A 24,320-nucleotide genomic window follows, 5' to 3' on the forward strand; every position below is an offset into this window, starting at 1 on the left:
GCTGCTTGTCATACAAATACCTATGTGTTTGATGAAATTCAGTATTTTTTATACATCTTTTATATATATATATATTTTTTTTTTTTAAAACAAAAATTAACTACACGATAACTGTACAGCTTCAAAGAAAAGCAACAGTTTAATGCACTAACATTATTAAATGGAAAAGCTGCAGGAGTCACAACCAGCTTGGTTCTGTGGCTACAAATATACAAGGCAATTGCACTGGGTATTGCTTCTGGCTGGGGTCAGATCACTGTTAAAGGCTGAACTGATTAAAGGCAAAGTAACTCAAAGACTCCTTCAAAGTCAAGTTGAAGAGCCTGGGGGGGTGGAGAGATGTGCCTGTGCTGTGACCCAGGTCAGGACACGGGCTGGCGATGGAATGCGAGTCCCGCTGTCCCTGCATCCCGGTCTGGGGGAGCGCACCCCGCACCCCGCCCCGCGCTCGCTGGGGACCAGAGCTGTCCAGGGTGGACGCTGTGCTGTCCCATCCTCCGTGTCCCCCTCTCCCGCTGTCTCCGCCCCGTTCTCAGCCGTTCCCTCCCCGGGGCGGGGCCGCCCATGCGCGGGGCCGGGAGCGGGGCCGGGGCTCCGCCGCTTCCGGGCGGGAGCGGCAGCGGGAGTGGGGCTGGATCCGGGGATGCCGCTGCCGGGCGGTGCCCCCGGGGCCATGGGCTCGGCCGTGGGGCCCATGAGCCTGCGGGACCTGCTGCTGGCGGCCGAGGCGGGCGGCGCGGCGGGCGGCGAGGAGGAGGTGTGCGTGGTGGGCATCTTCGGCAAGACGGCGCTGCAGCTCTGCTCCGAGAAGGAGGCCCTGGTGAGCACCGTGTGCGACCGGCAGGTCTTCCCGCTGTTCCCCGAGGAGGATCCCGAGCCGGCGGACGGCGCGGCGGGGTCCGAGGGTGACCCGGCGAGCAAGGACTACAACCAGCTGCAGGCGTACTACAGCCAGGAGAGCCGCGTGCTGTACCTGGTGCTCACCTCCATCTGCGACACGCCGCAGCTGCTCCGCGCCTGCGGGGACCTCACCGCGGCCGAGAACAGGGAGGCTGGGCCCGGACACCCTTCGGGAGGCCCGGCCCCGCTGCCCCACGCCGAGGCCCACGAGTTCTGGAAGCACCAGGAGAAGCTGCACTGCCTGAGCCTCCTCTACCTGTTCTCCGTGTGCCACATCCTGCTGCTGGTGCATCCCACCTGCTCCTTCGACATCACCTACGACCGCGTGTTCAGGGCGCTGGACGGGCTGCGGCAGAAGGTGCTGCCCTCCCTCAAGGCTGCCATCAAGGACTGCCCGGTGGGCAAGGAGTGGAAGCTCAACTGCAGGCCGTGCCCTCCGCGCCTCCTCTTCCTCTTCCAGCTCAACGGGGCTCTGAAGGTGGATCCCCTCCCCAGCAGGGGCCAGGACCCCTGCAGTCACCTGGAAAAGCCACCCCCCAAGAAGCACTCCCCCAAGAGGAGGCTGCAGCACGCTCTGGAGGATCAGATCTACCGCATCTTCCGCAAGAGCAGGGTGCTCACCAACCAGAGCATCAACTGCCTGTTCACCGTGCCTGCCAACCAGGCTTTCGTGTACATCGTGGCTGGGGGGCCCCAGGATGGAGATGACCCGGTGGCCATGCTTCTCGACCAGCTCAGGAGCAACTGCACCATGAGGGAGACCGACTCGCTGCTGACTCCCACGCTGTCGGGGCCCAGGAGGTACCAGATGATGCGGCACGGCCGGCAGCAGCTCTCCTTCCACGCAGAGAGCAGCAGCTCCAGCTCCAGCTCCTCTGGGCAGCTCGTGGACTGCACCCTCAAGGAGTTCTTGTGGCAGCACGTGGAGCTGGTGCTCAGCAAGAAGGGCTTCGATGACAGCGTGGGGAGGAACCCGCAACCCTCGCACTTCGAACTCCCGACCTACCAGAAGTGGGTCGCTGCAGCTTTGAAACTGTACGAGGTGACCATCGAGGGCAAAGACGACGACCCGACCTCTGGGGAGCTGAGCTCCAAGATCATGAGCAGCATCAAAGTCTTGGAAGGCTATTTAGACATAGACACCAAGTTCTCAGAAAACCGTTGCCAGAAGGCTCTGCCCATGGCCCACAGCGCCTACCAGTCCAACCTGCCCCACAATTACACCATGACGGTGCACAAGAACCAGCTGGCCCAGGCTCTGCGGGTGTACAGCCAGCACGCCCGGGGCCCGGCCTTCCACAAGTACGCCATGCAGCTCAACGAGGACTGCTACAAGTTCTGGAGCAACGGGCACCAGCTCTGCGAGGAGCGGAGCCTGACGGACCAGCACTGCGTGCACAAGTTCCATCTGCTCCCAAAAGCAGGTAGAGATGCTCACTTGTGGTTGGGTTTCGTGGTTTAGTTCTGTATCTGCTTTAAAAAGGCTGAAACACCGACTCTGGCACGTTAAGGAAGGTGGAAGTTTGTAGCTTGCATGTGGCACTGAGTGCTCTGGTCTAGTTGCAAGGTGGTGATGGGACAAAGGTTGGACTCAGTGATCTCAGAGGTCTTTTCCAACCTCAGTGATTCCGTGATCATCTTTGTACAGTGGGATTATAGCAGAGCTGTTGTGTAGGTTTCCCTTATGTTGAATAATGCTTGGGAGCCAAACATTAGGAAATTAATGACGTTTGGGAGCCATACAGTCCACTGTCAGTGGTAACTTTGATTTTAGTAGTAACTAATTTTAGCAACTCTAAATTAGTGGTCACTCTAGTTTTAGTAACTCTAATTTTAGTGGTCACTCTGATTTTGTCTTGCTAATTAGAAGCATCACACTGAAGTCCTTCTAATAAGAGGTGTGTAAGAGAACAAACTTTCTCTAGGAAGCAGTAAGTGCCTCCCTTTGTTTTAAATAACTTGGTTGATGGCAATCAAGGAGTCAAACTGTCTGATGTGTGTTTATTGCAGGCAGAAGAACTTTGAGCCTTTTAGGAAGAAGATGTAAAAACAAGATTCAGTTTAGTGGTATAACCTCCACTGGAACTTTGTGTTAAAAGGGGGAAAGGGAGGAATTGCTTGACAAACTGCTGGCAAATCATTTTGTGTATGTGTGTGTATTAACAAGGAGGAAGCAGAGGGTGAAGGGAATTAATCTCTAGAAATGGTGAGCAATCTACCCAGGGTTTGATTGATTTTTTGCTTTTAGGGGAAAAGCCAGAAGCAGACAGAAATCCTCCCATCCTGTACCACAACAGCCGGGCTCGTTCCACTGGGGCCTGTAACTGTGGAAGGAAACAAGCTCCTCGGGAGGACCCCTTTGATATCAAAGCAGCTAATTATGACTTTTACCAGGTAACTGTAGGTCTGTTGTTGCTTTTGTTTCATCAGCAGAGTCTGTATTCTGAAGAGACCACGAGTTTCCTCTTAACCTTTTCACCTTGTTGCTTGGGGAAGATGTTTCTGGGAGCAGAAATTATCTGAGCAGAGTGGGCAGTTCCAGTCCTCACCAGTGCACACACCCAGGAGCACCTGTTTACACACCTATTTACACTTTGAGTGTGTTGTTTCACGTGGATTTTAAATAAATCAGGTCTGTGGGCCATGTACCCGTCACTGTTTTGGTTCTCACATAACTCAAACCTCTTGAATCTTATTTGTAGCTGCTGAATGTTGTGGCTTTGAGCTCCCTGATCTCAGGGGTGAGCAGGGGTATAGTTAACCACATTTTCTTTCTCGTAGCTACTGGAAGAAAAGTGCTGTGGGAAACTGGAGCACATCAACTTTCCCATATTTCAGCCCAGCACACCTGATCCGGCGCCCGCTCGGGATGAATCCTCGCCTGCCCCTCCAGAGGGTGAGATTGAGAAACTCAAAGAGAAAGAACCTCAGACTCAGGGAGAGAGCACAGGCCTGAGCTTAGCCCTCAGCCTGGGCCAGTCCACGGGCAGCCTGGGCACTTACCCCCCCGATGCCCAGGGTGGAGGGGACAATGCAGAGAGTCACGGCCAGAGCGGGGACTCCAAAAGTGAGAAGAGGCCGAGCCTGGTGGATCGCCAGGCGTCCACTGTCGAGTACCTCCCGGGGATGCTCCATTCCAACTGCCCCAAAGGCCTCCTGCCCAAGTTCTCCAGCTGGTCACTGGTTAAGCTGGGGCCTGCTAAGGCTTATAACTTCCACACTGGCTTAGATCAACAAGGCTTTATCCCGGGAACAAACTACTTAATGCCTTGGGACATCGTCATCAGGACGAGAACCGAAGACGAAGGAGACTTGGATACCAATTCCTGGCCTGCACCCAACAAGGCTGTTCCTGGAAAAAGGAGCGCGGTCGTGATGGGAAGAGGGAGGCGGAGAGACGACATCGCCCGAGCTTTCGTGGGGTTTGAGTACGAAGACGCCCGTGGGAGGAGGTTCATGTGTTCGGGGCCCGATAAAGTCATGAAGGTGATGGGAGGGGGGCCAAAGGAATCTGCCATCAAAGCCCTCAATTCCGACATGCCCCTGTACATCCTGTCCTCCACCCAGGGGCGAGGCCTCAAACCGCACTACGCCCAGTTCATGAGGCTCTTTGTGGTGGTTCCTGATGCTCCGCTGCAGATCACGTTAACGCCTCAGGTAAGGCTGGAAGAGGGAATCTGGGAACAGCAGAGGCAGGGGTGGCTGTGGCAGCACTGATGCAGGACTGGAAGGCGTGAGGGTGACAGGGAAATGGTGTCAAGAAACTCCAACTCAAACCAACTTCAGCCAAGTTCTCTAAGGCAGTAAAGACCAAAATTATCTGGTTTAAACTCAAGTTTTTAAAGTTCAAGGTTGGCTTATGCCAGCTTTATATTTTGCATGAAGTAAGTTTAAAGAAAGTGTTTTATCAAAGATGAGTTGTTGGCATTCCCTACTGTAATGATGGCTTTTTTTAAAAAAAAGAAGATAACAAGTGAGTAATGGCTGTGTAAGGATGAATTTATCATTTTAAATGTCATGGAGAAAAAGCAGTGACTCATGGCTGAGATTAATTATTATTAGTGACAGTTTGAATTCGGGAGGTGAAAAAGTGTTGGGGTTTTTTTTTTAACTGGAGATTTTGTCACCGTTTTCAAATGCATATTTAAAACACGGAGAAAAACTCCATTTGCACTTTTTTACTGTTTAAGGTAGTAATGATGTTTGATTATCTACTTTTGATTTTAGGTTCAGCCAGGGCCACCACCCTGTCCTGTATTTTACCCTGAGAAGCAGGAAATTACCCTTCCCTCTGATGGACTGTGGGTGCTCAGGTTTCCTTACGCCTACGTGACGGAACGTGGACCCTGCTTTCCTCCCAAAGAAAGCCAACAGTTAATGAGCTACAAAGTTCTCCGGGGAATACTGAAAGCAGTTACACAATAAGAGTTGTCCTGGTGGATTTGGTTTAGGTTAAAAAGACCCATCTTCAATCCAATTCCTGGATTTTGGTTCGTGTTGCCCAAGAGGTGTCACTGCGATCGTGTGAAGCCCCCACTGTATCTCACTGGAACACAGACTGAAAATAAAGTCTGATAGCAAAGCAGAAAAAGGAATCTGAGACGTGTAAATTTTCCATTTATTAAGTTTTCATATGTAAAAAATAAATGCTGGTTTTCATAAAGTAGTGATCCTGTATTACTAGATGTTTTGATGATAGTGCTTTTCCCCATCCTATCTTTGTTTAAAAATTCCCATCCTATCTATGTTTAAAAATTAGCATTGCCTGAAATCAAGAGCTTCCTGTGTCATATTGAGTCAATGATGAGCAGAATTTTTCTCTTCTTCTAAACAAGCTATTTGTATGCAGGCAATAGATGCTTTTAATGTGATAATGGGAGAAATAATTTGTCTTTAAAAAAAGGTACTGCAGTTCTGATGTGTACTAACAGCCAGAAACCACTTACCTATATCAAGTTGAAATATCTTGCACTGTTTGTATTCATCAATTAGATTTTGTTAAAAGGCCAACTTAATTTCATATTTTGGATTAACAGATCTCTTTGGAAACTGAACCTGCTTGTAAATTTTTGGAAAATGCAGAGGTAAATAAGCTGGTTCTCTATAAAAAACTGCAGCTTAATCGTCTCTATAGCCTGACTTGTAGTGATTAAACAGACTTTTGGTTGCTAAAAGGATGGGTTTGGTGCAGTTTGAACCTCAAATTGAGGGAGCTTGGTTAATTGTAGAACACTACATGATGTATTGAAGGGTAACTTAAATCCTGTGAACATCACTGTGGCTGTCAGTGCCAAAAAATTAGCCACAGTAAATCAGCTTGTAACTTTTGCTGAGGTAAAATGTACTAGCGACAGCGCCTGCGTGCTGAGACCTAATTTAATTTCTAGAATATTTGTTTCTAATTAGCATGTGCACAAAATTTAATTTGCCAGTTTGCTATAGTACAATAATTATACTGCATGACCGGATTCGAGACCTGGTTTCTGCTTGGAAGATGACATCTCTGAGGGGCTGGGTGTGGGAAATGCATCCCTCCCCTTCGGAGTATGAAAACTCTGAGGAGCCGAGTATGGAAAATGCATCCCTTCGTTTGGAATATGGCATCTCTGAGGGGTTGGGTGGGGAAAACACATCCCTCCCACTCAGAATATGACATATTTGAGGGGCTGGGTGTGGGAAATGCATCCCTCCTGTTAGGACTGTGACATTAGGGGTTGAACTAGATGATGTTTAGAGATCCCTTCCTGCCCAAACCATTCTATGATTCCGTGATCTCTGAGGGGCTGGGTGAGGGAATCGTATCCTTCGCGTTCTGAATAGGACAACTCTGAGGGGCTGGGTTGGGAAAACCCATCCCTCCCGTTCAGAATACGACATTAGGGGTTGGGCTGGATGATCTGTGAAGGTTCCTTCCAACCCAAACCGTTCTATGATCCCGTGATTTCTGAGGGGCTGGGTGGATGAAAGCGCACCCCTCCTGTCTGGAATATGACATCTCTGAGAGACTGGGGTGGGGAAAACACATCCCTCCTGTTTGGAATAAAACATCTCCGAGGGGCTGGGCGTGGGAAATGCATCCCTCCCGTTGGGAATAAATTAGGGGTTGGACTAGATGATGTTCAGAGATCCCTTCCCACATAAACCCGTTCTATGATCTCTGAGGGGCTCAGTGAGGAAAATGCACCCCTCCTGTTTGGAATACGACATCTCTGAGGGGCTGGGTGGGGAAATCACATCCCTCCGCCTGCGAGGAGGGAGCAGCGGCAGCGAGGTGGGAAATCGAAGCGTGTAACTGAGAACTGCCCACACCATTTGCCAAGCAGGGGTTTTTTTGACAGCGACGATCCGGGCCCGCCAGGCGGGCGCTGGGCGTGGAAAAAACACATCCCTCCACCTGCCCAGCGGGAGGGCACCGCCGGGGACGGCGAGACGGGGAAACTAAAGCGCGTTAATCTAATTTAAACAAGAATTGCCCGCGGCGCTTGGCGAAGCGGTTCCTGATAAGAGCCGCCGGCGGCTGAGGGGAGCGCTCCCGCCTCACGGCCCGGCGCGCACCGCGCCTGCGCTCTCCGCTGTCCCCGCTGCGCGGGCGCAGAGGCTCCGCTCCCTCAGCGGCTCCCGCTCCCTCAGAGCCTGCGAGTCCCGCAGCGGCGCCGGGCGGCGACCGGGACACGGACGGGGGCAACCGACCCGAGCCGCAGGATGTCGGCCACGCTCTACGTGCTCTCCACGCTGGGCGGATACGTCCTCACCTCCGCGCTCCTCCTCAAGTGCCCGGGGCTGCTCCACCGGCCCAAGCGGCAGCGCTTTCGCTGCCGGCACATCTCGCACCGCGGCGGTGAGTGAGGGGGATGGAGGGCGAGGGGAGGGAACCCTTCCCGCCCTGCGCCGCTCCTCAGGGCTCCGCGGCCCCCGGGCGGTGCTCCCCACGTTCCCGGGATGCTGCTCTCTCCCTCCCCGGCCCCTGTGCCCGTGGCTCGCAGCGGGGCTCCCTTTAAACCTTCCTCCCGCAGCCTAATTTTAGGTGCCACCTGCTGACTGGCGCTTCGTCTCAGCGCCGAATTAACCTCCGAAGTCAAACGGCGCCGGCCGAAATCAGCTTTGTTTCGCTTTGTTCCCCTCTCGAACGTGTATATTTTTAATTCTAACGCGTCTATATTCTGCTCTTTCTCTCCCTAACGAGAGACAGCTCTGGCTGTGCCTTGGATGAGGCGCAAAAGATCAATTTTCTTTCCTCCGACCTCCTGTTTGCTTTGCTCTCTGCTTTTCAGGAGAAGCACAATTTGCTGTGGCTCTGTTCTTGCCCCCCTTGGCGTTGCAGGCAGTGACTGTTTCAGTGCCCTGGTAAAACCGATCCAGTTTGAGAGTCTTGTCCCCTCCTTGTGCCAAGGCCTTGTGGGTCGGCTCCCTGCTTCTGTCTGCAATAGCTAAGTCAGGTTTTTAAAGTTTCTTCCACCTTTTCCGAAGCACTGGGAGGAAAAAAAAATACGGCAAGTTGTGTTTTCCTGTTCTGTGAAGATCAGTTCTGTGCTTTTCTTTGCTGCTTCATTCAATCTCTGGAAATAGTCGGTTTTCTAGTAATTTTTTTTTTTATATTCTGGGGGAGGTAGGCTGAGTTTAAACAGTTTTCAATACCATATCCTGAGCCAGTTTATGCAAGGGTTGATCACAGTTCTAGACAATGGTCCTTAACTAATGCTCTGCCTGGAATCATTACAATACAAAAACTAGAGTTGATCTTTATAGTTTTTATTGCTGGCGTTTCTTTCCTTTTGTTTATACGGCAGTTTAAGTTTCTTTATAGTCTTCGAATATAGCATAAAATGCACCTTTTGGTGTGGAATACATACGCTGTTTGTTTCTTGGTAGGTATGTGCTTTCCTTCAAGCAACAAAGTTCTTAATTTCAAGTGTTACCTGTTTGTTTGTGTGATTTGCAAGCGGTAAAAAACTTGCAGGCGACTTTGTTGGGACTTGGAATGATCTCCTTAATCCTCTCTTCTCACTTCCTTGCAAGGCCCTTAGTTAAGATACACAGCCCTAAGCCTCCAATGCAACTGTTTGGGCCAGTTGCTCTAAGCTCCATTAGAACAACAGGAAAGCCTTACTTAAGGGGGGATTATTCCTTAGGCACTCAGAGGCAAAGTCCACGGTCTGTGGGCTGTTCTGTGTCCACATGTATCCTTTGAAATCCACCCCAGGCAGGAGCACAGCCCTGAACATCTCAGCAGCTCTTGGCCCAGGCTGAAGATCACCTGCTCTTTACTCTCTGGGGTGTTTACCCTGTAATATAAATTCCTGTGGGACTTAAGTTCTCCTCAGGCTCTAGTCATGCTGTAGCTTTAGAAGCAGTGTCAGGTTTCCCATTGCATTACTCCAATTAACTTGGGAGATCAAGATAACACTCAACTTGTTCGGCTTTTTCCTCTCTGAGATGAAACCTTGCACGTGAAGTATTTTAAGTCTGAGGGTTTTGATTTCACTCACTTCTTTGTGCAAGTGTTTTCTTATTTCGTAGCTCATCAGTGGAATCGTCCCTCAATTATTTCTTTACTTCTGCATCATTTTAAAATCGGTCATTTCTGAGAACAATAATTAAATCTTGATATTCTGTGTTAAGAGTCCTCTGTCAGTGCCAGCAGCCCTGGGTTGAAGGGTCTTTGAGACAGGGTAGGATTATGATTTTTACACAGAATGGTTGAGGTTGGAAGGGACCTCTGGAGATGATCTTGTCTGACCAGAGCAGGTGGACCAGGACCTGATCCAGTTAGGATTTGACTACATCCAAGGATGGAGAGTCCACAACCTCTCTGGGCAGCCTCTTCCAGAGTTTGATCACCCTTGCAATAAAAAGGGTTTTTTTCTTATGTTTATAAACTGAAATTCCTGTATTTTAAGTTGTTCCCATTCCTCTTGTCCTTTCCCTGGGCACCACCAAGAGGAGTTTGGCTCAGTTGTCTTTACTCCCTCCCATCTGGTATTTAGACATCATAGGATCCTTCCTGGCCTCTGTTTTCCAAACAGAGCAAAACAATTCCACCCCCTTCAGCCTCTCATTGTACAAAAGAATCACCCCTTAATTCTCACAGCCCTTCCCTGGATTTTTTCCAGTAGATCCATGGGTGCCTTGCACTTTGGGGCCCAGAACTGGACACATCCCTCCAGGTGTGTGAGCAGAGGGGAACAATCACCTCCCTTGACCTGCTGGCAGCGTTCTTCCTAACAGGCTCCTGTGGGGGAAAACCCCAAAAACCTCTGAGGTTCATCTCCTTGAGCCAGTGCAGGGTGTTGACTCCCTCTTTGGCCATGGTGGTGCTTTCAGAGTGGGAATATGCCAGTGGATGTTCCCGTTCTGGCTCACGGGATGCTGGGGAAGGTCAGTTCCTCACTGGGAATGTGACAGCACGGGGATCTGGAGCTGCAATTGAGGAGGTGTCAGAAGCCCTTTGGTGAGCCCAGGATAGAAGGTGATTTAGTCCATCACATCCTGGGTTGTGGAGTTCCTCCTGCTGGGTGTGGTTTGTGAAAGCCACTTTGCTGATCTAGAATTCCTGTTCCAGCTGATGTCTCAACTTTGTTCCTCATTTCCCCTCAGTGACCCAAGTCAGGCCTTTGAGTCACCAGACCTACCTCCCTCACATGTGACTTGTTGCATCAGTCACTTCAGGTTTTATTTTTGGAAAACTTCTGCCCAGGAATGCTAGGATATTATTCTTTTGTTCACAAACTGAAGACTGACTCGGGTTTTTTCCCTCCCTCTCTTAGAATTCAGGATGTAGGGGCTGTATTACCACAGTTGATAAGTTATCTAAACACCTCTGTTATTATTGCAGTTAATTGGTAACTAAGCATCCAGGGCCTGTGCAGGGCTTTCCAACCTTTGGGGCAATCAGCACATGGATACCATGAGGTTTTTGTGTTCTTCCCTATCCCAGAACAATTCCTAATTCTGCAATCAAATTGCACAAAATGTTGGTGAATGTCTGACCACAGAAGCTCTTGTGGATTTACCATCTTGTTTTATGTTAAACCCTGCAGATTTTGCCTTTATGTTCTGAGTTAAAATCTTTCCTTTCGTAAACCTCCCAGTGGGAGCTCACCTGAGAACAACAATTTTAAATTGCTGGTTGTGCATTGCTTTCATTGAGTAACTGAACACAGGCTTGGGTAAGTATGTCCTGGTGAGGTCTTGTTAATAGGCAAGGCCTTAATTGGAGCTTTTGTAATTGCTGTTTACAAAGTCTGTCATTCATTACTGTCAAAGAGCAGTTAAAATTTGCATAGATATCCTCATCAGCACGTGCATCCTCCAGAGGTTTTGGTTTTCAGTCTCTAATACTGCCAATTTTCTGAGGAAGGGAGAAGGCACAACCTTTTCCAGTCCCTAATCAGGCTGATTGATAAGGATTTTTAGGCAGAGAATGATGGCTCAGGGTTTGCAGAGTTTACTCCTGCCTGAGAGAGAACTTTATTTGTCTGTCCTTTCCTTTATTAACAGCTGATGTGTTTCATATTCCTCCTGTGGGAAATCTCCCTTTGCCAGCAGCAGAAACCTTTACTGACAGATTTGTGCTGTTTGGGGAATATCCTTGCACTGAAAAAAAAGAGGTTGTCACCTCTTTGAGCATCAGCTGGGTTATACACTAAGGGAGTATCAGCTTTAGAGTGGCTTGGGTGCTTTTTTTGTAGTTTTTTTCCTCTTGTTATTCCTCCCATCAACTCTCAAATAGACTTTTTGTGGAGCACATTGTCCCAGCCAAATACAGTGGCTTTGAGGAAGAACCTCTGGTAAAGCAAACACTTTGTTTTGTATTTTCAAAGTGTCACACAAATCCAAACTAAGTTATTTTTTTTTCCTGTTTTTAATTGTTTTACCTTGAGAAGGTCCTGTCTCTCCAGTAGGTTGGTGGCAACGGGGATTTCTGACTCGAGCTTCATACTCATTCCTCCAAATATTGCCTTAAAATATATGCATGTTTAAAATCCATTTGGTTTTAAAATTTATTTTCAGTGGGGTGGAGGGGAGGAAAAGGATTTTATACATGTTTTATTTCTGTTATTTCTGTAGGTGCTGGAGAGAACCTGGAAAACACAATGGCAGCCTTTCACCAGTGAGTACAAAAGGAAGCTATAATCCTAAATTAGGTGTTCTCAGTGTCTTTAGTGAGTGAAGCAATCAAGGAAGGTGGGAATTCCATCAGCTCTTTGGGGTGCAGTGTCCTATTTCTGAAAGCCATCTCTCCTTTGGATGACTCCTGTGGATTGCCAAATATCCATTTAAACCAGGAGGAGCTGGGATACCACAAATTAGGATCTGTACACAGGAACAAATGGAAATAGAACCCCTGGGGCCTGATCTCCTGTGCTAGCTCATAAAACAGGAAACAATGCTGCTTCTGTGTTTAATAATGATTACTCCTGTTAGTTTATTTATCATTATAAAGCTCAAAATGTCATGTTTTTTTCCCCTGCATACACTTCAGTCACGCAACGTGTGAAAGCCTCTTACCCAGGGGTTTAAAATGGGGTTGGTACCAGAAAGCCTTTTAAGCCTCCAGCATTTAAGCAGTGAATTCTAATAAGGTCCTCAAAGGCATTTGAAAAAGGAGCATATCTCAAACTCCAGCTGCTAATGAGAAGGGAAAAAATTATGTGGGCTTCTCTTTGTTGTCTTTGGGGTTTTATAATTTGCTTTGTGCTAAGTGGCCTCATCAGTTTGCTGTTTCCCTGCAGCCTGAGGAGTGCCAGCTCTCCCAACCAAAGAAAAGAAAGTGCTGCACTATTTTTCTATCTCCATGGAAGCCCAGCATAGTTTTGTGTGGTTTTCTTTTTTTTCCTGCTGGCTTGCCTTTCTTCAAGTCTGCTACCAGCCTTTCTGGGAAGTGCTTCTTCTTTTTTTTTAACCATTTCTTAATTTTCATTTAATATCATGCTGGTTCTTTACATGAAGGGCTCTTGCAAGGGAAGTTACACTTGAATTACTTTTATTTCATTCCCAGAAATAAGCTGTAGTGCTTGGAGCAAGGATTGTGCTAGGAGTCTATGTGATAATACAGTCTTTTATCTGACTCTCTTCTGATCACTTTAATTATTTTATAGCTGTAGTGTAACAAATGCTTTGAGGTCCAGTTTTTGAACTCATCACAGGTGCCAATAGCAAAGTTCAGAGCCAGACAAGCAGTCAGAGCAATTACCTTGTCTTAGGCAGTAGAAATTCTGGCTCCCTCAGTGAAGGGGCAAAACCTTTGTCTTTCCCATCTGCTCATTCCCATCTCCACAAGCAAAAGGAATGGGGTAGAAAATCACTGATCTGGATGGTGGAAAATGATCCTGATTGGCTCAGAGGGCTGGTGGGAACTGATGGATTTATAATCCATCGGATTTTACGTGAATACAAACAGGGTGTGGCTGCAGGAGCTGCTCCTGCAGGTTTGGACAAGCAGGAATATTTGGCTATTGCTGTAGCTGAATCCAGAAGAGAATGTGTGTCTGCAGCCCTTGGTTTTACCTTAATGACAGTCATCTAAGTACTGACAAGAGCTTTATTTATGCTATTTGCACTTTAACAGTGATCAGAGATTATCTAATACTGTTGCATGATAATGAAGACATTATTTTAGTAGTCTAGAAACAAAGTGTATGGGGGGAGGAGGCCTTATTGGCAATTTCCAGTTCTATATTAGCTTAATTTACAAATATCCTGGAAATGAAATAAAAGCTTCTTGTACCAGAGACACTGTATTTATGGTTTTGCATGATAAAATGCCTGATAGATTTTTTTATTTTTGGGGGGAGGGGGGACTGTAGTCATGTTTTACTGCATTTAAATGAGTCTGTGCTGGTTTTAGATTTTAAAATAACTAATTTCAAGCAAGAGCACTCTCATCCTAATTTGCAAATGTGAGCCTCCTTCACCACTGGAGTTCTGGAGCAGCTGGATCTGACTCCACATGAGGTTCTGAATGTGGAGCCTTCTCTGGAGCAGTGTGGATTTGACATGTTATTACAGAGCTGCAGAACAAACTGATTTCCAGCTGGAAAAGCTCAGCTCTTCAGGAAGCTGATTTAGCAGCGAGGGCCTGGCAAATCCCCAGATTTGTTAACAAGGAAAGTTGTTGTTCTCCTCTTTCCCACCAGCCCTGCCTTTCTCAAGCCCTAATATTTCTAATAAATTTTGCTGGGTAAATGATAATATGTGGTACTAGATGGGAACATCTTCTCCCAGTTTGGCAGATCTCCTGCAGCAGATTTGGAGATGCTTTTCCTCAGGAGGAAAAAAAAAAAAATCACCCAGAACAGCCTGTGATTCTTCCATATGTAACAGGATTTTGTTCCTCTCCTGATTCTTAATTAGCAGCACTGGAAAACAATTCACAAATTGGTTTTAATTTGACAACCTTCCTCTTGATCGTTATCCCAGCTGGACCAGAAATTGTGTTAAACACTTAAGGGGGAATGTTCTGATTTTTTTTGTTGGTTTGGTTGTTTTTTATTGCATTTGTGAATGTTTAAGGCCTGTGAGACAATAAATCCCATAAGGAAAAGGCTGTCACTGAAGTCACAGAGCTTTGGGAGCCACGTGGGCACAGCTCAGAGGGGCTGCAGGTTTGCTCATGGGTGGATAAAAAGAACAGCCCAGGGTTTGGAAGGAAGTGTTCAGACTTTTATCTGTCTGCTGGAATGACACCTCCTGAGGATCTTTTCTAATTAAATGAGCCATTCCCTTCTCATTGCAGTAAAGGTTAGTTTTTCTGTTCTAGTGTGAGCTTTCTTGTGCTTATTTTTCCTCAGTGTCATTGCCACTTCCCTGCTTGCTTTACTCCTCCTATGAGCCAAGCTACTGTGGAGTGGATTTGGGATTGGATTAGAACTTCCCAAAGCAGTGGATTGGAACAGGAATAGCTATTTTTATTTAAGAATATGACCGGATGTTTTAGTGGTTCATTTCTCTTTAAATTTAAATTAAAACTTTTTCTTTAAAATTATAATTTTTTAAGGTTGTTTTGCTACCCAAAAAAGCCAAGAGCCTGAAAGTCCTACAGCTAATTTCCTGATACATTAATCAGGAATGGACAGAAATCAAGTTTAAAAAAAAAAAAAAAGGCTTTCACATCCCTGTCATTTGTTGTTTCTGTTACCACAAATTTGATTACTTTCTTAAGCAACAGCTCACTTCCTCCAGTGGTAAATGTGCTGCCACTAATGAACATCACACTCCAAATTCTGAAAGAATACTTTAGGAGTATTCAATCCTGAGGCTGCAATCCACAGCTTCCACAGGCTGATTCCTATGGAAGATGGAGCCAAAGCTCCCCTGTTCAAATCCCATCTTTGATTTATTATTTATTCGTGCATCAGCTTCCCACTGCAGCAGAGTTGTTTGCAGCAAGCTTGTGAGGATCCATTGCATCACAAAGCATCTGAAGTGCTTCCAGTGGGATCAGTTTATGGAATGACATGTTGGATTTGGACGTGGACAAAGCACACGTGTGTTTTCTTGCAGTGCTGTTAACTTAGGAACAGACATGCTGGAGCTGGATTGTCACCTGACTAAGGATGAGCAAGTGGTTGTGTCCCATGATGAGAACCTGAAGAGATCCACAGGAGTGGATGTCAACATCTCTGACCTCAAATACTCTGTGAGTTGAGCAGAAAATGTGGTGGGAGATGCTTAAAAATGAGTTTGTAGAGAGGCAGGGGTGGGCAGGAAGGTTCTGTGTGAGTGTGTGTCTCTGGTCCCCAAAACCAAAGGACAGGATTCACCTTGTCTTACCAAAACCAACCCAAAGTTCACCAAACTGCCTGTGCAGTCAGAGGCTCAAACCTGGCCCATTCCAGAGGGTGATGAACCCCTGTGGTGGGATGAGTGGCTCCCTGGAGCTGGGCCTGTTCTGATGGCAGAGCGAGGTAACTCAACAAGCTGCTCCTGGTATGACCAGATTTTTTCTGGGAAAACTGGTAGATGGATCCCATTTGTAAAAGTTCTGTCTTACAGAACTTTCCATCTGATATCTAAGTGGAATTCTCAGAATTTTCAGGAAGGCATCTGGAAATGTTTTGCCTTGTTCAGCTGCAGGTAACACAAATCTAAGAAGGCCAGTAATTCAAGTAATACCGAATGTGCTGCTACTAAATCACTTCTTTGGTGAGAAGATACTAAAAAAAGTATTATTTTTGCCTTTAGAGATAAATGGCTTATGAATTATAGTTTTTTTTGGCCTTTTTGGAGAAGGTCAGGGTTACATCCCTGCATTTGAATTACTGTTCCATTTCCCTTTATTTTTAAGGAGCTTCCACGGTATCTCTGCAAGTTGGATGTCACATTTCAGAAAGGTGAGTTTATCTCTTGCTGGTTCAATTCACAGTAACTAATTTTCCATTTTATAGTGTGGCAGTTTCCTATTTTGTAGTATAAAAGTGTTTTTTTCTTCTATCAGCATCATGGTAGGTTTTAAAACTAAAATACAATCCCAGCTTTAGAAACCAGCACAGTAGTTACTGTGGGTAAGACTTTAAGCTCAGAAGGAAATTTTGTTCTCATTTGGTGTTTTTTTCATACTAATCTCGTTGCATTTGGTGTGTGGTAACTGAGGCTGTGTTTGCTATTTCAGGATTTTAGCATTGCCTGCACTCCTACTGTTGCTAAATAACGTCTGAATTTCATGAAGTTAAAACCTAAATATGCAACGTGCTCAGGGCATTTTCATTATGGGAACGAGCTTGTCATAATTTCAGTCGAATAAAGTAATTTTTTTGTTGTTTAAAAATGTGATAACTTCATACTTTTTAAAGTTTTAAGGTGAGGAGTGCTGTGACAACTCAGCTTTTATTAAAAGTGGCCTGAGCAGTGACAAGTGTGTTGTTTCCCCAGAGTGTCAGTGTGAGGGGGAGGACAACCGGATCCCCCTCCTGGAGGAGGTGTTTGAGGCATTCCCAACAACCCCTGTCAACATTGACATCAAGATGAACAACAATGTGCTGATCAAAAAGGTACCTGAAAAAAAACCTGGGCTGAGCTGAGGGGGAATGAAACACAACCCCAGACTCAGCTGGGCTGGAAAAGAGCTCTGGGATCATCAAGTCCAACCTCTGGGGATGCTGACATGGCAAAAGAAGAGGTTCTTGGAGTTGGTGGCAGCAGATGCTCTTTATCTTTTTAAATTCTTTAGAGTTTTTTTTTAGGTATTGAGGGTTTTCTTTTCTGTTCTCCTGAACTCCTGTGTATTTCCAACCAAAGCATCACAACCATCCTAAGATGAGAGAGAGACCAGTGATTTGCATGGTTGAAAAATAGCAAGCAGAGCAGATTTATATTTTTATAAATATATGGATATAAATTATATTTTTATAAATATATGGATATAAATTATATTTTTATAAATATATGGATATAAATTATATATTTATAAATATATGGATATAAATTATATTTTTATAAATATATGGATATAAATATATTTTATAAATATATGGATAAAAATTATATTTTTATAAATATATGGATATAAATATATTTTATAAATATATGGATATAAATTATATTTTTATAAATATATGGATATAAATATATTTTATAAATATATGGATATAAATTATATTTTTATAAATATATGGATATAAATATATTTTATAAATATATGGATATAAATTATATTTTTATAAATATATGGATATAAATATATTTTATAAATATATGGATATAAATTATATTTTTATCTATATATGGATATAAATTATATTTTTACCTATATATGGTTATAAATATATTTTATCTATATATGGATATAGATATATTTTATCTATATATAGATATAAATTATATTTTTTCTATATACGGATATAAATTATATTTTTATCTATGTATGGATATAAATTATATTTTTATCTATATATGGATATAGATGTATTTTATCTCTATATGGTTATAGATGTATTTTATCTATATATGGATATAAATTATATTTTTATCTATATATGGATATGAATATATTTTATCTATATATGGATATGAATATATTTTATCTATATATGGATATGAATATATTTTATCTATATATGGATATGAATATATTTTATCTATATATGGATATGAATATATTTTATCTATATATGGATATGAATGATATTTTTATCTATATATGGTTATGAATGATATTTTTATCCATATATGGATATAGATATATTTTATCTCTATATGGATATAGATATATTTTTATCTCTATATGGATATAGATATATTTTTATCCCTATATGGATATAGATATATTTTATCCCTATATGGATATAGATATATTTTATCCCTATATGGATATAGATATATTTTTATTAATTGTATGACAATAATTTGTATCTGGGCCCACACTTTCACTGCCCCCCTGTGACTGCTGTGCTCTCTGTGCCGAGGTGTCCGAGCTGGTGACTCAGTACAAGCGGGAGCACCTGACGGTCTGGGGGAACGTCAACTATGAGATCGTGTCCAAGTGTTTCAAGGAGGTGAGGATGAGCCCAGCTGAGCTTTGGGCTTGCCTGCCTGCTGCTGTGTGCTCACAAAATGTGCATTTACAGCCTGTACATCCAGGTTTAGCTAGGCCAGACTTTACTTGTGGGGAGAGACTTTGTGCTTAGATTGTATTCTGCTTTACTATATTGCTGAAATAAATCAGGCACAGTTAACACCCCTGCACTCTGCAATAAAATACTTGAGGAATTAACCTTAATCATGTTTTATTCTTGTTTTATGTAATAAAGGGCATTACAGGTTTATGCCAGGTATCCTTAGAGCCTGTTTTGCACATCATTCATCTGATAAAAGGCAATTTTTCTAAGGATTGCTTGTTGCCTGTTTCTTTTCATGAAAATAATGGATGTGGCCACCAGTTGACAGAGTTGCATCAGTATAAGGCTGTTGTGCAGATGTAATTCTATTCCTTCTTGTGCTGAGGAATTTAAAATTGTGCTTATTCCAGGGGATTTCAAGTTGCCAGAAAGAGAAATTCAGGTTTGGTGGCAGGAATATGTATAGAGTTTCATAGATAAAGAGTTGGCAGCTGAATCTTTAGGTGCAACTAATTAAAATTTTAAACATGCACTGATGATGTTCTGTTGTCTTGCTGGGATCATAAATGGCTTTTTAGTTCCTGAGCTGTTGTATTTGCAGTTCTGTGGTTGCAAAGAAAGATTTATATACTTGGAAAAAGACTTTTTGATTTAAATCCCTCTAAGTTCAGGTTGGTTTTTTTTTCCCATTTCAAATTGAAGGCTAAAATATTAAACATACATTGATGAGTAAATTTATTTGCAGCAGCCTGGACAATCTACCAAGATAACTGAGAATCTTTCTTTCCTGGTTCCTGCAGAACTCTGACATTGCCACCATCTTCTGTGCCCAGCGTGTCCTCCTGCTCCTTGGCCTCTTCTACACTGGCCTGCTGCCCTTCATTCCCTTCAGGGAGGAATTCTTTGAAATTCCAATGCCTTCCATCATCCTCAAGTGAGTCCCAGTCCCAGTGTAACCCAATTCCAAGTCACTGTCTCAGTCAGTGAAATTACTGCTCTAATTTGAGCAAGGGCAAGATTAATTCTGCGTGTTCCTCTTGCAGGAACATCTCAAATCATATTTTAATCTGAGCTCTGATAATTTTATTTCTTCTTCCTCAACAGGCTGAAAGAACCACAGAAGATGTCAAGAAGCCAGAAATTCATTATCTGGTTGGCTGACACGTAAGATTTTCATCTGATTAAATTTTTATTTGTAGTTTGCCTTTATATTAACAGTTGATTTAAGCAACTAAGACTAGCTGTTGCTGTAACTGTGTGTTATATTTTTAAAGGTTTTTCCAGCTTTTTGTCAGGATAAATTGTATTCAAATCTTATGCAGGTGTCCTGTATGCTTTTATTTTTCATACTCTGGAGCAGTGCAGTAACAGTGGGCATTATTCCAGTTGAGCCTATTTAACTTCTGTTTTGAAGTGTGTTCAGCTGATTAACATGCAATTAAATGCAGATTTCATGGATGTGACTGCTCCATAACGTTGTCAGGGTTGCCTTACAAGGAACACTTTGCATTTTAAGGATATCAGTGCTTCAGAGGGATCTGAGGCTGCAGGGAGTGTCTCCTGGCTCTTGCTTCTGCCTCTGACATGTGTTAGTTTAATTTCTCAAGGGGCCACTGGAATTTTCATGTCTTTTGGTGGGAAGGATAAAATCTCTTCCGAAAGCAAGAGGGTTGATTCATCAGATGTGGTACCAAGGGGTGAAGGATTTGTCTGCTGGATTTTGAGCTTCAGCAGGTTGATAAAATAACCAGAGCTAATGCAGATTTCTGGGTGTCAGCATTAACCAGGCTGGAGCTGCCTGAACAGGAAGTTTCTCTGTAATGAGCTTTCTGTTCGCTTTCTTGTGGAAATATTTACAGAGCACCAACAGACATTGGAAATTTGATGTGTGTTTGAAGTTCTCTCTCTTTTCCACAGGTTGCTAATGAGGAAAGCACTGTTTGACCACCTCACAGCTCGGGGCATTCAGGTACAGTGGGGCAAAGCTAAAGAAATGTGCTTTTAACCCAGTGAGAACTGATTAATTGGGGGTTCATGTTCTCCCCAGTGTCTTGCTGGGATGATAAATGGCTTTTTAGTTCCTGTTGTGTTTGCAGTTCTGTGGTTGCAAAGAAAGATTGGTATGCTTGGAAAAAGGCTTTTTAATTTAAATCCTTCTAAGTTTGGTTGGTTTGGGGTTTTTTTTTCCCCCATTTCAAATTGAAGCCTAAACATCTGTTTATATACCTGTTGTGGAGTTTTCACAGAATATTATTTGACTTTTAGAAAGATCTAAAGTCTTGGTGAAATGGAATTGGAGCCACCACTAAAAACTGTCCCTCTTGGAAGGGCATGTTTGTGTGCAGGTCTTTGGCATCATAAGGGAATAATTGATCATTTTAAAAATATGTGGCATCATCTGTCTCACATGAAACAACTGAGGTCAAAAGTCACCTTAAAAAAAAAAACAACTTAGTATTTCCTGTAATAATTTGTTCTTCTATCCCATCTTAGGTGTACATTTGGGTACTGAATGAAGAACAAGAATACAAGAGAGCATTTGACCTTGGAGCAACTGGAGTGATGACAGACTATCCCACAAAACTGAAGGAGTTTTTGCATAATTATCCAGCATAAAAGAAGAAAACTGAGGAAGTTCTTGCAGAATAGATTGTGAGCCAAGGATTTTCTTCATTAAAAAAAAAAAATTGGGGGCAGCATCCACAGATCATTTTGCTGGAAAGATGTAATTGGATGATCTGTTTACCTTGTTGTCAAGTCACTACCTAATGTAAAGGTTGTCTATTTATTTTACAACTGTAACCACATAGTTTACATCTGTAAATAGCTCATTTAGCAATGGCACACTTCACAAATTGTGATGACTAGGAAGAGAGTTGGGTACCTGGAGATAATGAGCATTATTTTACCTGTCACAAGTGTTCCTATGCAGGTGTCAAGACACGTCAGTTATTCCAGTTGTATCCTGGTGAGCAGAAACTGGAGAATTTCTGGAAGTGTAACCTGTGTGTTTGCATTTCTTGTGTTGCTTTTAGTTTTCAGGTAACTTGTAGAGCAAAAGGAAAAAAAAAACAAACCAGGCACAGGAGAAATAGCAAAGCAGAACCTGTGTGTGGCCAGGTGGTTTAAGCCTGTGAAGTGCAGTCAGTAAAAGTGGTCACTTTTTAGCCAAAATTAACTCAGTCAGGATGGATTTACTCTGTTATTCTCCCTGGCAGGAATGCTGGATTTGAGTTGCAGCTGGTTTTAGACCCTTTGTGATGTGATGGTAATACTGTGACTTGTTGGTCAAAGTCTAAATACAATATTTGAGCCAGGATCTAGGTTTGACACTGAGTTCCAGCTCAAGGCTCCAGGTTTGCCCCTGGTCTGAGCTGACCTTGGCATGGCAGTGTGTGGCTTTCCAGAAAGGCAGATTGCACTCACCCCAGCTTGCACTCACCCCAGCTTACACTCACTTTGAAACAGCCTTTTCACAAAGGAACACAATGTCCTGGAAGTCTTTTGCACATTTTGATGAACAGGAAATCGTTTTTAGGGTGAGGGACCAAAGAAGACTTAAGTTTGGTCAGGAGTTCCTATCAGATGAATTCACCCAAAGCAGGTTTTTATCTATAAAGGGACAAAGTGTCAGTCTGGTATGTGTGTAAATTTTAATCTTTGCTCTCCACAGAAGTCCACTCAATAGCCATAAAGTTCACGTGCATGGACATGGAAATAACTTCCCTGGCAGAAGCCAGGAAACCCCAGGGGTTGTGGAATGGGATCAGGCAGGAGGGTGTTTCTGGAATACCCTCACATGCTGCCCTGCCCTTGGGAGCAGGTGGTATCCATGTGCCAGACAGATTTGAGCCTGCAGTGCCCCTGTGCTTTGGTGTGCCCATGTCAGTGCTTGAGGGGGCAGAAGGAGTTTAATTACTGTGGCTTGACTGTACCCAATGCCATGTATAAAGCTCAGTCATCTCATCAGCAGAGACTATCACTAAACACTAGTTTTTATTCCAGCAGTATCTGTTCCCTTCACATGAAAATGATGGATTTCAATAATAAATACAGTGGCCAGGTGCAGGAGTGTATCCATTGCAAGGTACACTCACTGCTAGGAGGACTTGGAAAGTCATTTTCCCCTTGGTAGCTCAGGTATGGCAGGGCAAGAACCCTCCCAGATTTGTCATCGTGGAGCATCTTTGCTGTGTCAGATGTCTGTGAGGAGGCTGCTGGAAAGCCAAATCCACCTGCATGGATAGTGCTTTGTTTCTGCATTACAGTTCCTTTCTGAGGAATATTTCTGTTGGATGAAATGGAAGAAACTACTGAATTTGGGATTTAAGTGATTTTACTGATGAGTTAATGGTGTCCTTTTCAATATCTGCCTGGTTAAGGTGACTGCAGATTCCATTTCCTCCTGATTTAATCACCCTTGTTGCTTATTGAATGGAAGAGAGGAGAAAGTATCTTCTTAAACTGTTCAAGGGAAAAAGGATGAAATTATTTTTTATGTACTAAGCTTTTTTGTTTCCCTTTCAGATCAGTTCTGTCTGGTCAGATAAGTTCTAACAATGAGTCAAGTCATAGCTCTGCCTCCTTTCTAGAAGTCACAGAATAGTTATAGAATAGGCTCCATATGCAACTCAGTAAGTAAATTAAAAATTCCACCTTTCTGTCTTAATCTGGGTTAATACCAGTTTGTAGCCCCAGGCAGTTTTTATGCAGTGTGGTTTCCTTAAGCTCAGTTTTATTGCTATTGAATTTCCAACACATGCACCTCAATTAAAGATAATTCTGGTTTTAGAGGTTGCTACCAAATAGCACTTACACATCAAAACCTTTTTTTTTTTTTTAGGCTAGGAAGAACTAAGTTTTAAAATACCATTTTTAATCTCTCAAGGGACACGTGATGACTTGGTTTGTCTCTCAAGTTCCCCCCATCACTGACTAAATAAACTATTTTGCATTATTCTTTATTGAATGGCAAAACACAGATGTAGTTTTTTAATTTTAATATTTTTCCTCTCTAGCAGCAGTGTTGGAAATTTCTGCCTTCAAAGAGGCTCAACACATTTTTCAGCCATTAGACCCAACCAATCTTCCCACATCTGCTGTAGCTCTTGACTGTGCTGTTTATACATGACCTTGGATAAATCTGCTGCTCAATATCTGGAATTCAAGTGAGGCAAGTTACATGGGAGGGAAGGGCTTCAGTGCTGGAAAAGCTGCTGAATTTATCCATTCCCCTGTTTGGGCTTTAGCACAAGACTAAAATTTGGTCTCTTGAGACAGATGATGGTTTGTGGGTGATCTGAGCACCAATGCCCAGGGCTCAGGCCATGATAACTGTCTGTGACAAAATAACATGGGTTTGAGGCAACTGTTGAATGTTTGCTGTATCAAGTAATTGTTTTAAATATTCCAGAACTCGCTGTGTGATTTTTATTTATTTTTTTTTTTTTAACCCACTGGTGCAGAAAAGCTTTTGTTGGGAACTTGCACAGCTGTCCAGGAGGATGTTCAGTTGATCTCTCTCTTCGAGGGGAGATTCTTTTCAGGTACTTTTAACTCTAAGTATTGTTTTAACACTTACTGTGCTCTCAACCCTGCTGCAGGATATTTGATGTATGAAGGATGATGTGTGTATTTCATGCACTTTTAATTTGCAGGAAGCCTCTGTAGCTCCAAAGCTAGGAAGGGTTTTCCCTTTTTGTGTAAAGTGAGATCGACGCTTTTGAAATGTGACCCATGGAAACGTCTTTGCTCATAAAAGATCTAAAACTTAAACACTAATTGTGACCTCTTTGCCTAAGAGCCTCATTTCTGTGATGCTGATTTTATATTTGCAGTGTAGTAAACGTTGAGCTTTTGATGGTG

At 43.8% G+C, this 24,320-nt stretch overlaps 2 protein-coding genes across 2 annotated transcripts; both read left to right on the top strand.

The window, feature by feature from the left end:
• Positions 1-72: 72 nt before the first annotated feature.
• Positions 73-5,568, top strand: SMG8 (SMG8 nonsense mediated mRNA decay factor). The gene is given in 5 exon segments (XM_051809246.1): positions 73-632; positions 635-2,324; positions 3,149-3,294; positions 3,682-4,557; positions 5,128-5,568. Coding segments are annotated over 5 exon segments (3,162 nt in total). The 5' UTR covers positions 73-380; the 3' UTR covers positions 5,326-5,568.
• Positions 5,569-7,489: 1,921 nt separating this feature from the next.
• Positions 7,490-24,320, top strand: GDPD1 (glycerophosphodiester phosphodiesterase domain containing 1). The gene is made up of 10 exons (XM_051809211.1): positions 7,490-7,738; positions 11,968-12,010; positions 15,403-15,538; positions 16,187-16,232; positions 16,771-16,889; positions 18,303-18,392; positions 19,256-19,389; positions 19,560-19,619; positions 20,373-20,424; positions 20,949-24,320. The coding sequence occupies exons 1-10, from the start codon at positions 7,603-7,605 to the stop codon at positions 21,069-21,071; spliced, it is 939 nt and encodes a 312-aa protein (XP_051665171.1). The 5' UTR covers positions 7,490-7,602; the 3' UTR covers positions 21,072-24,320.

Source organism: Manacus candei, unplaced genomic scaffold (assembly GCF_025592945.1).
Source record: "Manacus candei isolate 608988 ecotype Guabito, Panama unplaced genomic scaffold, ASM2559294v1 h1tg000076l, whole genome shotgun sequence".
NCBI lineage: Eukaryota > Metazoa > Chordata > Aves > Passeriformes > Pipridae > Manacus > Manacus candei.

Bases quoted from the DNA above. Each gene is read 5' to 3' on its own strand.
- GDPD1 (XM_051809211.1), top strand. From the start codon at position 7,603: ATGTCGGCCACGCTCTACGTGCTCTCCACGCTGGGCGGATACGTCCTC. The intron at 7,739-11,967 runs GTGAGTGAGGGG...TTATTTCTGTAG, and splicing joins GCACATCTCGCACCGCGGCG to GTGCTGGAGAGAACCTGGAA. The intron at 19,390-19,559 runs GTGAGTCCCAGT...CTTCCTCAACAG, and splicing joins ATGCCTTCCATCATCCTCAA to GCTGAAAGAACCACAGAAGA.